Source organism: Siniperca chuatsi, linkage group LG21 (genome assembly GCF_020085105.1).
Source record: "Siniperca chuatsi isolate FFG_IHB_CAS linkage group LG21, ASM2008510v1, whole genome shotgun sequence".
Taxonomy (NCBI): Eukaryota; Metazoa; Chordata; class Actinopteri; order Centrarchiformes; family Sinipercidae; genus Siniperca; species Siniperca chuatsi.
The window spans coordinates 15,841,518-15,858,217 of record NC_058062.1 but is presented as its reverse complement, the minus strand read 5'-3'; the positions used below and the strand labels follow the sequence as shown (position 1 = coordinate 15,858,217).

The window sequence follows — 16,700 nt, the reverse complement described above, 5'->3', positions numbered from 1 at the left end:
TGCTGAATCAAGTTGACACATGACTTTTGTTTAGAAAAGTTTCAACTATCACAACATGCAGTGGACATGAGCAGCAGGAGTGTTCAGCTTCAGTTCAGTCCAGGGTTCGAGTGTCAGTCAGTTCAGATCAATGAGAACACCAGATCTGAGTGTCTCCTTTTAGTAACAGAGGAGAGAGAAACTTGACACTGACTGCCCTCTAGTGATTTTATAACAGAAACTGCAACATTATTTTTCACTCTCATATTATGACTCTCTTTAGATTCCACATCATTTACAGACATTATTGTGTCTTAATTTGTTGAAATGTTTAATATTTGCAGTAGTTTAAATTCAGTAAAGAGATTGTTGTGCTGTCTTTGGCCCTTTTATGAACAAGTGATCTTTATTGTGTTTTTTTATTTGTTTAATGTTCAGTACTTTGTATAATCATATATATATATATATATATATATATATATATATATATATATATATATATATATATATATATATATATATATATATATATATATAAAATTTGGAATACATAAAATATTAAAATATATGTACAAAATATAAAAATAAAACACATAGTATACGATATAAATACTATAAAAAATATTTCATGCTTGGCCTCTACCAGCCTGAACGATGAGTCCTGTAGGATTTTGTACAGCTGTTCAACCAACTCCAGTCACTGTGGCTCTCGAGCACAATAATAAACAGCAGAATCTTCAGTCTTCAGACTGTTCATCTGCAGATACAGCTGCTGTCTGCTGTTGTCTCTGGAGATGGTAAACCGGCCTTGGACTGACTGAGAGTAGTAATTGCTGTTACTACCTCGATCAGTAGCAACCCACTCCAGTCCTTTTCCAGGAGCCTGTCTGATCCAGGCCATATTGTAGCTACTGAATGTGAATCCAGAGGCTGTACAGGTCAATCTGTGAGATTCTCCAGGCCTTTTAACCACTGGTTCAGATTCTGTCAGAGTCTGACCATCAACACCTGTTAAGAGGATAAAAAAAACATCAAGTGAAATAAGCTGTTGACAAAAATAAAAGCTACTTAAAATTAAGATGAGTGAAGATCTTCACCTGCCCAGCAGAGAGTTAAAAGCAGCAGTCCTGTCCTATAGTCCATCATGTTAAACTGTGTGTCCACTGTTCTCTGTCGTCCTCTCTGCAGTCAGATAAGTAGAGGTGGAAGACATCTGAGTTTTGCATTGACTCCTCCTCACAGTGTGGAACTGGATCTGACTTGGATCTCAGTTACTGTTTGGTGAAACTGGAGAATGAATGTTTACTGTACATGAGTCATTCCTCCAAGACTCCCTCTTTCATGTTTCAGTATAATTTGTGCAACATGTTGACAAACACATTATTCAAGTTGGTTATTAAGCACAGTCTGCATTTTGTGAAGACTTTGACAATAGTTTATACATTTTACAATACACACAATACCAATAAGTGTGTCAGGAGAAAGAAAACCCCAGTAGGAAAGAGGAAAACTGTTGAGAATATTATTTAAGCTTCAAAAACAAATTCAAGAAAAATATGTAACCCCTCAGTACATGGATGCCATGAATACCCATGTTTTTCAGTCAGTAGCCTACAAATAAAGTCAGATACACAAACATATAAACTCTGTTACCTTGCGTAAAACATAATTTGCAGTGAAAACTAAAAGTTTTGTCATCCTCTCTGCAGTCAGATTAGTAAAGGTGAAGACAAGTTTTGCACTGACTCGTCCTCACAGGGAGGACAGAGTTTGGCCTTAAAAAAACAGTAATGTAGGAGTTGTGACACCAGCCAAATAAATTTGATTTAGTCAATCTTAATTTGAAACTTGCTTAATATGAATTGTCCTCAAAAGTGTAAGGCATGAGGGAAAACACAATAAGTCTCATTCCAATATTAGTAAATAGTTATTTAGTTTTTAAATTTTATTCAAATAGGTCAAACTTAAAATGAAGAGAAGCTGAAGAGCACTGATTGAGTGAAGTTATTTCTGCTTTTATCATCAATTTAATGTGTCTATTTTAATAAAAATAAAAAAGTTTAAAAAAACTGTCATGAAGATAGAATTATTTGTACTGTGCATGAGTCATTCCTCCAAGAGTCCCTCTTTCATGTTTCAGTATAATTTGTGCAGCAGGTTGACAAACACATTATTTAAGTTGGCTGCTTCATTATTAAGCTCAGTCTGCATCATGTAAAGACGTTTAAAATAGTTTATACATTTTTCAAAACCCCTAAATTGAGTGTTTTTAATTACATTTTAATAGAAACAAACAACAAATAACACCTTATCAAATGTTGTCCATCATGTTATATTGTTGATTTTTCTAAGTGAAACCATTTTCAGGACATCAGGGGAAAGAAAACCCCAATTAGAATAAAAGTGAAGAAAACTGCTGAGAATATTATTTAAGCTTTGAAAACAAATATATGTAACCCCTCAGTACATGGATGCCATGAATACCCATGTTTTTCAGTCAGTACAAATAAAGTCAGACACACAAACATATAAACTCTGTTACCTTGCATAACACAAAAGTTGCAGTGAAAACTAAAAGGTTTATCAGCCTCTCTGCAGTCAGATTAGTAAAGGTGGAAGACAACTAGGTTTTGCATTGACTCGTCCTCTCATGCAGGACAGTTTGGCCTTTTGTTTGTTGGACTTGAAAAACTATAATGTAGGAGTTGTGACACCAGCCAAATCAGTTCAGGATGAATTTTGAGTTTTGTGTTTAAAGTTTAGCAAAGCATCCTCCAACAAACAACAAATTCTTAACATGCTATTTCAACAATAAGGAACTTACAAAAAGTGACATAAAGAAGGAATTATTAATATGAATAAGAATATGAATACAATATTCCTATGTATTTTTTCATTAGTGTAACATCACCTGAAAATAAGAATCGCTGTATTGAAGCTGTTTTTCTCTACACAGGGAGCGGGTCCCCTTTCACGGAGGTGATTATTATTATTATTATTTCTTGTCTGCCGCTTCGGCTCAAATTCCCGTGAGCTGGAAAGAGCTAGAAACACGAAACTTGGCCCAATAACTGGAAATGATGGGCATGTGCTTCCACAGAAACATGAGCCAAATCGGCCACATGGTGGCGCTGTAATTATGGCCCAAAAAGCCAGCCCCCTCACATGGTAAGTCCAAAGGACTTGAAATGTTTCTCACAAGTCCAGCTCAAGGTGCTCTACAAAAAAGCCTCTGGACCACTAAAGTCCGCTTAACTAGGTTTTCCGCCATTTTGAATTTTTTGAACAACACATTTTTGGCATCTCCTCCTAAACCGTTTGTCCGATTGCTACCAAATTTTCGGTGGCTCATCATTGGACACAGCTTATCAAAAGTTGTATAAAACTTGTTGATATCCTATTTACTTTTCAAGATATTGACCAATGAACTTCTAAAGGGGCGTGGCTAAGATAAAAAGACCAAAGTCACCAACCATTGGGCCAATCATCACAAAACATACAGGATATATTCATATGAGTACCTGAAACATACCCTGAAAGTTTCATTCAAGTCGACCACTAGGGGGCGCTACAAATGCACAAAACTGGGAGTAGCATAACACAAATCAAACTATAAATCATGCATTGTTTTCTTCAATCTATTTGTGAAAACCCCCCAAAAAAGGGAGATTTCACTGCTTTTTTCCATTTCTAGGCCACATTTGACCGGGTCCAGATCAAAAGCTTTAAACTTCTAACGTCTGTGTTGGCTTGAACCCTGGAATTGCCTCTTGATGCTATATTATTCATTTACTTTTTCACTGCTAAATGTGTACAGTAAACTGATCTTGAGAGTTTTCAGAGTTTTGCTTATTGCTATCTTGTTCTGTCGGGAGGCAGAACTGGGGACCCAAAAGCAGGACACACGGACAGAGCAGATAAGGGTTCGAACAGTTTTATTGTTGTTATTGTCAGGGAGATATGTAGTGTCCGGCGTTGTTGGTGCTTGTTCCGTGGACTCGACGGGACCAGGATGGAGGCTGAGTGGCGGCTCTGTGAGCGGAGACGACGGGGACTGGTTCTGGGCGGGCTGGCTGGCGTGGCGGCAGGCTGGGCTGACCTGGCGATGGGTCCGTGAAACCTGGTACTAAAGTCTGGGAGTCGGGGAACAGGAGCGTCGTGACCGCTGGCGTGGAGTGGATCCGGGGACTGACTGGAACGGAGATTACCGGCAAGGCGTAGATCTGTAACAGAGACAGACGAGGTCACCATCAAGGTGAGTATTTAAGCACTTAAACAGTTTGCTTACGTGCGGAGGCCGTTTCACGTTGTGCATACATGAGTATGAAGACGATATGGCGCTGGTGTGGGGATGAGCCCAGTAGATAAACTGTTGTGATAGATGATGATGGAGAACAGGTGTGCCGGTAATCAACCGCAGCCGGGAGATCGGGGAGCCAGCCAGAACACAGACACACACTTACATAGACAACAACAGACAGGAGACAGCCAAGAAACACAAGCTAGGGCAGATACAAAAGAGTAGAAGAGGATCAGGGGGCATAGTGGCTAACTATGACACATTCATTTACTTTTTCACTAAATGTGTCTGTTTCTCTCTTTAACAGTGAACTGATCTTGATCAGAGTTTTGCACTGACTCCCCCTCAAAGAGAAACATCTCACACACCTCTGTAAAACAATTGTTTTGTAGTGCATAAAAAAGTATGTGTTCATTAAAAACAAAAGAAAAAAATGTGCTTCATTATTGGGCCAATCAGCCCAGTAAAGATGAGTCCTGTAGGATTTTGTACAGCTGCTCAACCAACTCCAGTCACTATGAATCTCGAGCACAATAATAAACAGCAGAATCTTCAGTCTTCAGACTGTTCATCTGTAGATACAGCTGCTGTCTGCTGTTGTCTCTGGAGATGGTAAACCGGCCTTGGACTGACTGAGAGTAGTAGATCTCAGCACTGTCATATCTGATAAGTGCAACCCACTCCAGTCCTTTTCCAGGAGTCTGACCCAGGCCATCCAGTAGCTGCTGAATGTGAATCCAGAGGCTGTACAGGTCAATCTGTGAGATTCTCCAGGCCTTTTAACCACTGGTTCAGATTCTGTCAGAGTCTGACCATCAACACCTGTCAAGAGGATAAAAACATCAAGTGAAATAAGTTGGTTACACAAATAAATGTTATGTCAAATTAATATCAATTAAGATCTTCACCTGCCCAGCAGAGAGTTAAAAGCAGCAGTCCTGTCCTATAGTCCATCATGTTAAACTGTGTGTCCACTGTTCTCTGTCGTCCTCTCTGCAGTCAGATAAGTAGAGGTGGAAGACATCTGAGTTTTGCATTGACTCCTCCTCACAGGGAGGAGAGACATGGACTGGACTCAGATGTCACTTTTCTGTCTGTATGTATGTATATGTTTAATGACGAAGAAGTATCCGTCCAATTCTGAAAAATTTAAAACGTTTCTGACGCATTTCCAATTGAGTAACTTGTTCATCAGCATTAACACAGCAGCCAAATAACTACACACAGTCACACACCAGGCAGAAGCAGCAGGGTCCACTCCGTTCCAGGTTGTGGACATAGCAGCATAAGATCTCTGCCCATGTGATCAATAAACTATTCTGGGTTACACTGCGGAGACAGAGAATGTATCTAATAATGATTGCATCTCAGCATTGACATTATTTCACTACAGTGCAATGATTTATTTTGTTAAGTTTCAGGGAAAGCATGAAAAATGTTCAGTCTGTGTTTCACCCCTGATGCTCTGATGCCAGGTGTCATGTGGACCGATTCACGTTGGGAAATATGTCACTGGGACATTTACATCCAGTACTTCATCAAGGCCACTGCGGTTAAAACTGGCTGTTTTCAGCACCCATATTTGTCATTTACTGTAGTGGATGATGTGGGAATAGTGCGGGTCAGGGTGTAGCTCTTAGCTGCTGCCATTCAGAAAATGAATTATCACCATGAGGTAAACAAGACTAAACATTTTTTTTCAGCAGTCAGAAATCCAGACAAATGTTAACAAGATAGAGTCTACAGCCATGGCTCTCCTACTACAGTCACAGTGGTGCTTTGAGTTAAATGCTAACATCAGGATGCTAACATGCTCACAATAGCAATGCTAACTTTTTTAGATAAGATTCAACTTTATTGTCATTACACAGGTACAAGTACAAGGCAACGAAATGCAGTTTAGGTCTAACCAGAAGTGCAATAAGCCAGTGCAGGATATAAAGTGTGCATAAATGCAGGATAGAGCAGTATTATGAAAATAGAGCAGTGCTATGAATACATGCTGATATTTAGGCTAGCTTGTATAATGTTTACCGTGCTCATCGTCTTTGTTTAACATTTTTAGCATGCTAACATTTGCTAACTGGCAATAAACACATTGTTGCCTACAGATGAGGCTGATGGGAATATTAGTTGTGCAGGTATTTGGTCACAAACCAAAGTAGACAAGTTGAAATTTTGACCTGATGATGGTGCTTCATCAAAAGATAAGGGATCACCAAAGTCAGTAGCAGTCATTCTCTGGGGACCATGAAAGTCTGTACCAAGGTTTGTGCCAATCCATCCAGATGTTGCGATATTTCACTGGATGTGCAAAAATTTTGACCAGCTGGTGGCGCTTGAGGAAAAGTCAGGGGATCATCAAAATCATGTCAATTCATCCATTAGTTTTTGAGATATTTCAGTCTGGACCAAAATGGTGGCCCAACAGGCCGACATTGCCACCTCTAAAACCGTGCCGCTAGCATGGCTAAAAGTAGTTATTGACTGGTGTTCATTCAGTCATTTGTTACCCTATTTGTATTAGACACCCTGTGATTGGGTGGGCCTTAGTGGGTGGGCACAGGCCCACATTCTGGATTGATATTAAAATTAAACAATCACATTTCACCCCCAAGAGGGAGGATCATTTTATCAGTAAAATAGTGATGACTTCTGGCAGCTAGAAGGCCTGAAGAAGCCAACAAGAACAGCAGCTGTTTCAACCGAGCAACTTGGGGGTATTGTTGCAAACACTGTTTTTGTGACTGAACTTGGATGAACATTTTAAATTGGTGAAGAATGGAAGACATTTGGCTGACAGTAGGAGATTGGAGATTTAGTTTTTAAGATTTAGGTGATGGATGAAGTTTTTGAGAGCATTTTTTAAATTTCGTTGTCCTGCGTTCAACTCACATCAAGGCAAGATGGTGAGTCTACTTTTTTCCCCTTGTGTCTACGTAATTGGCATGTTAGAAAAATAGTCTTTAGACTTTAGAAATAATAAACTCCCAGCAATTATACTTATCATTCTAAAATTAGCTCTGCAGTTGTTGATCAAGTTTTTTTTAAGGTTTGTAAAACTACACCAGACAGTCACAAATTACATGAGCGTTGCTGATGGTGTGTTTGTAATGAAGGAAGAGTTTGCGTAGACCTCCCTCTACGGGTTTGAACAGGGAACATGAAACACAGATGTATTTTAAAAGAGTATTATTTCTACGAGAGCAGGGGAAAGTGTAAAATACTAAATGCCTGGAAACTAGTCATGTTGTCGTAGATTATTTGGATGGGACAGACAAGATTATTTTCTCACCACATGTTTAACTCTAAAATTAAATTCATGATTCGTTGGGGATACAAGTTTTTAAATGATAAACCTGACATTTGCTGGAGAAGTTCACTTTAACTGACAGACACACTACTCACTACCTTATGATGCAACACACAAGGAGGCCAATTTACATGCTGAGCTTTAAAAAGCAAGTTATGAGCTGAATTTATTCCCTCACTTTAAAGCTTATATATACATCCAGTACAAACAATGATGTATCAGTGAATGTTAGAACAGAAAAACATAAACAATCTATTCTTTTGGCCAGCACTATATTTGTTATACCATTTGGACTCTAAATCACCATTTTAGACAAGTTGAAGATATTTAAAAATTCCAGAGAAAAAGAGGCAACAAGGTTTTGATTTGTTACATATCTAAATGCTACTGTAAAGGGTGTTTTTTTTTTGTCCTTTTTTATTGCTGTAAAATCTGTTAATTTCAGTCAAATTCAGATTTTGTGTGGATTTGGTTGTGTATAGGAACATTTTCTTTAAAAATGTTGGTGTACAATCTGAAAATGACGTGGCAGCTTTGTATTTTCAAATGTTACCAAAAGTACGTTTTTATAAATCATCATGCATGTAAGACATGTGGACACAGATTCATCAGACTAATATGGAGAATTTAATCAGCAGAATTGCAAAAAAAGTGATACTGAAGGAAGTGAGTGTTCCCAGTGGTGGTGGTAAATAGAGGAAGTAGTTTTTGTATGACTCTCCTATTATTGTCTCTCACTGTGTCTCTCTGGCACAGTAATACACTGCTGTGTCCTCGGTCTTCAGACTGTTCATCTGTAGTTAGGGTTTACTGCTGGAGTCGCTTTATACTGATAGCAGTATTTGATAGCAGTATAGCAGCAACAGTTCTCGGTTCTCCTCCCTAATCTGCTGAGGATGCTATAAATGCACCTGGTGAGGATGATGAGGAGTTGTAACATTTTAACTGCCGCCTACACGTTCTCGACTCTGCAGCCTCTTATAATATCCCAGTCAGTCAAGCAGTGGCAATGAGTGACACTCCTCAGATGGAACTACAAGGAACTAGTTACAAGGCCAAACTCATCACACAAGATCTCAAAGGCTTCCAGCTCCTTCTGCTGTGTGCTGCCATGATGCTGTAGATACCAAGAAGAACGCTGATATGAAACTATCCATCTCTATATCCGCCATGAATTTACAACTCTGTAGCGTACAGCAGAACAAACAACATAACACACAAATATACTTGTACTTGTACTTGTATTTGATATCTCTGTTAATTTATCCGGCTTCATCACGGTGTTTCACAGTTGTGAAAAATGCTTACGATGACACTTTTCTGAAGATAGTTTGTGTTGCCTTTGTGTGTGAGGATGTGTGTCTGCTGTATGCATGTGTGCCGCTTCACGCCTGGATACATGCTGATATGCAAATAAACACAGTGAAAGATGAGTCTCTTGCTTCGAGGAAGTTTATTCGTAGCTCTGACGGTTTCTACAAAGTTTCACTGCTACAGGTGTGGTCCCAGAGGTGCAGAGAGAGGGGAAGTGACTCTCTAAAGATGATATGTTTAGAAACTCCAGGAAATTGAAAAACCTTCAGAGCTTAACTGATAACAGAAGTTTACAGTACGTTGACTTGATGTGGTGTTATTTTAGATGTTGTGAACAAAATCTTCAGAAGCTTTTTATGTTGATCACAAGTTGAACACTATGACTCATATTCATACTCCCTTTAATGTTTGTGTCTGTACAAATCTCATCTATTGTAAGTATCATATCTATCGAATTAATGATGAAAGCAAATATGATCAACAAAATGACCAAACATGAAAAGCAAAGATTTCTGTTTCTACTACAGTACAATTTGTTATTTACATATCAATGACAAGTTAATGCTACACTTCACTAACACATTTTAATGAAAAGTAATCAAGAACCTCTGTAATCATAATCTAACAACAATCCAAATGTATTCATATCAACAATTGCAGTTGTATTTTAGATTTTTCTACAGGTTACAGAGAAATCCAATAATTTTCAGTTTTAGTTAATCATTATATATGACGACCATTTCATTTAGCAGATGTACAGTAGATCATCGATAATGTGCATGTTTTAAAAAAGACAAAAAACAAATGAAGACCTGTAGTCGTCTGCGCTGTGCATCCATCGTCTCTTCATCTGAAAAAAAAAAAATCAAACAATTAAAATCAATATATTATATTCACTTGTCAAATACAGAGTGTTAAACAGTGGTGAGGTTTGACTGATCACTTCAATCTGGAGTTTCACCCATCTGGAGAATTGACACCCAAACGATCTCTGTGTCTTCAGTACAGCAGATAGTTGTGGCCAGCAGATTTGCTGCAGGCGACTGGTGTTCTATAACAATTATATTAACTGCTGGACTGGATGAATGGTGAAAAAAAGGTTTATCTTCATACACCTGGACACTGTAACTGCCTATGATTTGTTACTTAAAGATGGTATCTACGGTGGCCGGGAAGTGCAAAACAACATTACAAAGTGTGAAACACTTTTACAAAGATCGAGACAAATTTACATTTTGGAAAACATTTTTACCTATCATAAAACACAATTACATGGGGAAAAACACTTTTACCAAGGATGAAACTAATTTACATTTTAGAAAACAAATTAACGAGACGAAAAACACTTTTACCAGTCCCGAAACAAATTTACAATGACAGATTCTTCACGGAAAGGGAATGTACCATACACCGGAAGTGACACGGTGAAAGGTGTTGTTGTTGGTGAGCGCGGTAAATTCGTGTTGTGGTTGTGGAGTTAATGGCGTAAATAAAGTTTATGGTGACAGCGGCCGAGGGATGTTTTGCCCGTTTTGTGGCAAACACATGAGCAGCTTAACGCGGTTTTGCTTTTCGTGTGGTCGGTGTTTGGAGTTTCTAAAGGACGCGGACCAGACGGAAACACCAGACATACTTCATCAATGTGTTCAATATTTTAACGAGGGCCACTCGTACGCTGTAATCGTGGACATGATGTCAAGTCTACACGGTGTAAACATCAGCTTGAGGACTCTTAAAAGTAAACTGAACGAAGCCGGGTTGTACCGCAGAAAGGATTATTCCTCTCCAAACTCCGTGAGTAACGCCATCAGATTGGAACTTCGTGGACCTGGACAACTATTTGGCTACCGCACGATGTGGCAAGTACTTAAACAAAAGTACAATTTTCGAGTGAAGAGAGATGATGTGATGAATTTGCTCCGGGAGCTTGATCCTCGAGGGTGTGAGAGCAGAACACGCAGAAGGTTTACAAGAAGAACCTACCACTCAATGGGACCTAACTATATGTGGCATGCAGATGGCTATGATAAACTTAAGCCATTCGGTTTGGCCATATCGGGATGCATAGATGGATTTTCACATGAAGTACTGTGGCTTGAATGTGGACCAACAAATAATAACCCAACAGTGATTGCTCACTATTTCATGTCATGTGTGCGAAACCTCGGTGTCATCCCCATGAGACTGAGGACTGATTGCGGCACTGAGAACGGCATAATGGCTGCAATTCAATGTATGCTACGCCACCATCACAGTGACTACTACTCTGGTGCGTCCAGCCACATGTACGGCTCATCTACAAATAACCAGCGTATTGAGTCCTGGTGGTCTATATTTAGAAAGGGAAGGTGAGTGGTCTTCATAAAGGGTCATTGTATCTTTTGGTCATTCGATTTTCTTCTCAGAAACGAGTAATGAAAAACAAAAAAACGAGCACAATAAAGATCAATACAAAATATAAAACAAATACAGCCCGCCAGGAAAAGTAGTTGTTCCTGAAAAGAAAATCGAATGACCAAAAGATGCAGACCATAAATTTCATTACGACTAACCTTTGATTTTATTATTCAAACTTATGTGTATATGCTTAAAAGTATAACTACAATTTGTATCAATTTCTATAGGTCTCAGTTCTGGATGGAGTTATTTGCAGACCTTAGAGAAGCCGGATACTTCAACGGGAGTCATGAGCACCAGTGCCTATTGAGACATTGCTTTGGTGATGTTATTCAGAAGGACTTGGATGAGTGTGTGAGACTGTGGAACAGTCACAGGATTCGCCCTTCCAGAACAGCAGCATGTCCAGGAGGAGTGCCCAATGAACTCTACTACTTACCACACAGGTAATACATTGGTAATAAACAGATAAAAGTATTATTCTGACGTTTTAGCTTAAATGAAAAGAAATACTTATGTTTTCTATTTAACATAGGTTTGGCTCCAGAGACTGCGGATTTCAAATTGAACAGGCTGAACTGGATGCCCTTCCTGAGGCTAGCTTGTCAATGACTCCTTGTGGGGACCCAAACATGCAGGAGTACTTGGACTTTGCCATGGAACACAATCAGTTACAGAAGCCAGAGAACTGGGAGTCTGCATCAGAACTGTACATGAAACTAAAAGAAATGGCTCAGCTATGAAATGATCAAAAAGGGAGGGTTTTTTGTAGTGATGGAATACTGTTGTCTGTCTGAACACAATGTTTATGAATCTGTCACCCACAGCTTAAGTGTTTTTAAGTGTGAAGTAAATTAATCAAAAATAGTAATAAGTATTTATTACATTTTTGTAGTATAGAAAACAATACTTCTTGAACTACTTGTTTCTTTATCTAAAACAGTGATTCACAGAGAGATCCCAGTTTGAGAGTCACAAATCTAAAACATTTTCAAAATGTTAACAGTGAGAAAAACATGCTCACATACTGCTACATTATAAAAACAATTTGGGTAACTGCACTTTAAAGTGAACCTTTAACAACAACAATGTTTTCAGAGTCTTAACTCTAGGGTTTATCCATCATTTAGCTTAAAAACAGCCAAATCCCGGACTATTTTGAATTCCAAAGTCCATTTGTGACTTAAACAAAGTGTATGAGTCTAGGAGTGGTAATTTCAAGGAGTTTGTACATGTATTTGCCATTGGGAACGCAGAGTCATCCAGGAACTCTATTTGTGGAAGTGGTTCCAAGCCAGATGGGGGAAGTGAAGACAGCCCAGTAGCAAACATCAAAACATCTTCCACAGACACAGCAGCCTGGCCTTCTGCAAGAAAAAAACAATTCAGATACATAATTAGGGGTTCAAGCTCAAAGAGCTGAAACCCTATTGTAATTGTACTGATTTTTATTATTAGGGTTTTTTTATTATAAGTTTTCTGGCCTGTAATCACGTGATGCATATCATTTGATAGATATCCTCATACTGAACAACTTTGCCTCAAGTACTACTGCTGTCAGTCAAATTGTTCATCAGAAATTTGCTATCATCTTAAAAACCTACTTGCGCTTGAACTAGTCCTAGATTTGCTTAAAGGCCGGAAATGCTTGAACCCTGATAAATGCTGCTTGCAGCTTTAATTTCCATGTGTTTTCTTAACTAGTTATAAAAACAAATAAACGAACAAACCTTCACAATCAAGGAGATAGTCGGCCCAGTAGCCCATGGTTTGACTTTCTTTAAGTCTTCGATTACTCCCCGAAGGACTAAGGCCAGGTTTGAAGAGTATCTCAAGGTCAAAAGCAGTGAGTTGCTTTTCAGAGTGGCACAGGGCAGGGGCCAGCAAAGTAGGGTGTTGCTGTAGTGCAGTCAAAAACTCCAGGGTTGAAAGACCCTCCCTGAATCTACAGAGGGAACAAAAACATTGTTTCACTGCTGTGTAGTGGCAACTGAATTTAAATTAAAGAAAACTATTAAATATTCTTTTCTCTACAATTACTATCCACCTTAACAAACGGACATTTGGGGGGAAAAATGGTTGTGTTGAAAATTGATTTAAAGAACCCTGTTTTCACATTGCACATTAAAAGTTAATTGTTACAAACTAAGTATTACACACAGAAACAGAAGACTGGAACGACACAGACGGCTGGGTGGCTCCAGCACTTACAAAGTCTACATGCCCCGTGCACTTTTTCAAAACTTTGTTGTGTTATAGATTCAATTTAAAATAGTAATATTAATCTTTTTCCTCATCACTATACGCACAATACGTCAATGACAATGCAAAACAGTTTTTTAGAAATTGTAGCCAATTTAATAAAAAAAAGAAAAAAAAAAGAAATATCACATTCACATAAATTAATGAACCCTTTTCTTAGTATGCTGTTGAACCACCTTTGGAATAATTCCAGCCTGGATTCCTTGTGTATGAAGCTTCAGGCTTTACACACCCATCAACATCAGCACACTCTTATTTCTGCTTTTATATTATATTATATTATATTATATAATAACCTATATAACCCTTTAATTCAATTCAATTATATTTATAGTATCAAATCATAACAAGAGTCATCTCAAGGCACTTTACAGACAGAGCAGGTCTAGACCACACTCTATAATATACAAAGACCCAACAATTCTAGTAATTCCCACCACACCAATCAGGGCAGGAATAGCTTCAGATGGAAATGACACTGGCATAGTATAGAGCAGGTGGTTGGATAAACAGCAGCAAGTCATCAAGGGTTTGATGGATCAAGTGAGCCTCAAACCATCACTCTGCTGCCAGATGTGCAGTAGAGGTGGATGGATCATTTTAAGGGGTAACTGGACTGATTTTCCTCTAGGACTCTATGGAGGAGTTAGTCAGGAGGAAAAACCTGAGATCTAATTTCTGTTTTTGCTTTGTCATTATGATGTATTGTGTGTAGATTGATGAGGAAAAAGATTAATATCTATTTTAAATTGAATCAATAAACGTGTGTAGACTTAATGAAGGCACTTACAAATTTTGTCACAGTGACAAATTGGTAACGGATATACATGCTTGCATAAACCAAAGATGGGGACCCTGAGGTATTTCAAACTAAAAATTCTTATATAAATACATAAATAAATAAATAAATCATCACTACAAATATCATCTTACCTGTCAATTACAGATGAGTTCCGTTCAATAACATACCATTGGAGGTAGTCTGAAACAATCTCTCTCTTTTCTTCCACAGTAGCCACATGTCTCAGACACCCTGCTGTCTGTAACATTGTGCTGTGTCTCATCATACATTCGTGCAGAGCATCCAATGAAGCAGCATTCTCAATCTGAAACATGAAAAAGGACATAAACACCCCAGTCAATAACTGTAAGCACTGTATCTCTTTGCCTATTTTTAATGAGATACATACACAGCATAGTGTAATCTTACACCATCAAAAACTGATAAATTAATGAAACAAATTCTGTACTGGATATAGGAAGTAAACACTGTCTCAAAACACTGCAGGAACTATGCCCTACCATACCGTAGCCTTATGCTATTCTCACCTCTTGCAAAGCTTTCCCTATTTCTTCATCAGTTATTAAATTAACTGGTGCTTTGAATGAAGGCTGGCCTGCAAGATAATGTACAAGATCTTTCGACAGGAAATGGGGTCCTGGACCTCCATGCACAACTGACACAGCAATCATCTTTCCTGCCAGGTAGTATTCATCCTCCCTAACAGCTGTGAATGAATTGAAATTGCAAAATTAAAACAAACAATGCATTATATACTGTAATATACAAGCATTTGTCATGTGATATATATGGTCAATGATCATTAATCAACCATTAGTAGCCTATAGTACACATCTAACCCATATGCATACCATTTGCATTGTAGACCAAGAATCGATGCCCTTCTGGTCCATCAAAAATGGGCCGGTCTTTTAGGTGTTTCATTAGTAGAGTTAAAAACTCTCGTCTTGGACCACCAGTGTCAATTCCCTCTTCCAGAACACCAGTGTCATCAGTAAATCTGACCAGCATGTCACAGGTTTCAGAATATGTTGTACGCTTGAAACCTCTGACTGCCCCATCCCAAACATTAGCCCTTGAGATGTTGAACCGGCTGACTCTTTTATGATCAATAGGAAGTGACAGGTTTGCTATGATGTCAGGTAATGTAATGTCCGTCTCCTCCCTGTAGTGACAAAAAGTGACTTCATTTGAGGATATTCCAGATATACCAGAACTATTGTACAGTAAAAAAACAGGAGTGCTATAGTCAAATAGTCATATTACATTGCTGTGTGTTGGAAATTCTTCACATTGACAGCAACTGGCTCTTCATCCTCTTGCTCAACATTTGGTGAATACAGGTCTGTGTATTTACTGTTGGGAAATTATAAATTATGTCAGTCATTATGATTTTTTTATTTACCTGTAGCAAGAAGTTTTTTCTGGATTTTTTTCAGGTGGATCCAGATCCTCAGCATCAGATATTACTATCTGAAAAAAAAAAAAAAAAAGATTAAAATGTCTGAAACAACAACACTGAAAGCAAGAAATGTCTGGTGCCAGTCTGCCTTATTACCTGTCCTGGCTGAATTGTTGATGAATGTCCTGGTGCATCTCTGAAACATGATAAAACATAGAAATGATTAGCTCCATGATAAAGGCTATAATCTAGTTTTGAGTAAAAGGTAGTAGTAGAGGGAACAGAAAGATTTATTAAAAAAAATGATTATTTTGTTATAAATCATATTATACATATGGTATTTTCTGTTTCAAGTTCATCAGAGCGAATTCTCTGATCACATCAGCAACTTAAAGACAGATTATTTAAAAGTACTCTCATGCAATTTGGCATCTAGCCTTTGTCAGCGAGTCAACCGGATGAAATGAGAGACAATGGGTCTTTTCTAGTGGCCAAGGTGTTCTGGGATAGAGTGGGTGTTTCAGACATCTTAAAACCAGCAGGTGTCCTTCAAGCCTACAGTCAAATCATGTAAACATTATGTATACACCAAGACACAGCCAAGATTTCTATTGGTTGATTACCACTAGAAAAAACAAACAAACATTGTCTTTCATTACATCCCCCCCACTTCATTCTCACATGTTTTTTTAATGGTTTGGTTAAATTTGTCATTTGTGTTTTTTCACCTGCAAGAGCTTATTGTTATGTTTTTAGGACACACCAATAAGCTCTTGCAGGTGAATTAAGTAAAGCTCACACAAGCAGTTGTGGGTCCTTTAGGTAGGGAGCGAGGGGGCACCTCAGTCAGTTACAGAAACAGCCGATAGCATGTAGCAACGTTGAGTTATGTGCAGTCTTGCTGTATTTCCAGGTGAACAAAAGTGGTAAA

At 38.3% G+C, this 16,700-nt stretch overlaps 4 protein-coding genes, 1 pseudogene and 1 gene segment (V, D, J or C); 3 read left to right on the top strand and 3 right to left on the bottom strand.

The window, feature by feature from the left end:
- LOC122868479 overlaps nucleotides 1-16,700 on the top strand; it is a 253,183-nt gene that overhangs the window by 136,793 nt on the left and 99,690 nt on the right.
- Nucleotides 1-16,700, top strand: part of LOC122868505 — a 249,715-nt gene that overhangs the window by 148,894 nt on the left and 84,121 nt on the right.
- Nucleotides 1-16,700, bottom strand: part of LOC122868482 — a gene marked incomplete at its 5' end in the record, with an annotated part of 296,170 nt that overhangs the window by 219,234 nt on the left and 60,236 nt on the right.
- Nucleotides 4,778-5,244, bottom strand: LOC122868504 (annotated as a pseudogene).
- Nucleotides 10,226-13,024, top strand: LOC122868485. Its single transcript, XM_044180526.1, has 3 exons — nucleotides 10,226-11,254; nucleotides 11,531-11,749; nucleotides 11,839-13,024. Exons 1-3 carry the CDS (start codon nucleotides 10,425-10,427, stop codon nucleotides 12,044-12,046), a joined length of 1,257 nt encoding a protein of 418 aa, XP_044036461.1. The 5' UTR covers nucleotides 10,226-10,424; the 3' UTR covers nucleotides 12,047-13,024.
- Nucleotides 12,169-15,354, bottom strand: LOC122868488 (G2/M phase-specific E3 ubiquitin-protein ligase-like). Its single transcript, XM_044180527.1, has 4 exons — nucleotides 15,219-15,354; nucleotides 14,499-14,671; nucleotides 13,034-13,248; nucleotides 12,169-12,670 (listed from the first exon to the last, which is right to left on the bottom strand). Exons 1-4 carry the CDS (start codon nucleotides 15,258-15,260, stop codon nucleotides 12,435-12,437), a joined length of 666 nt encoding a protein of 221 aa, XP_044036462.1. The 5' UTR covers nucleotides 15,261-15,354; the 3' UTR covers nucleotides 12,169-12,434.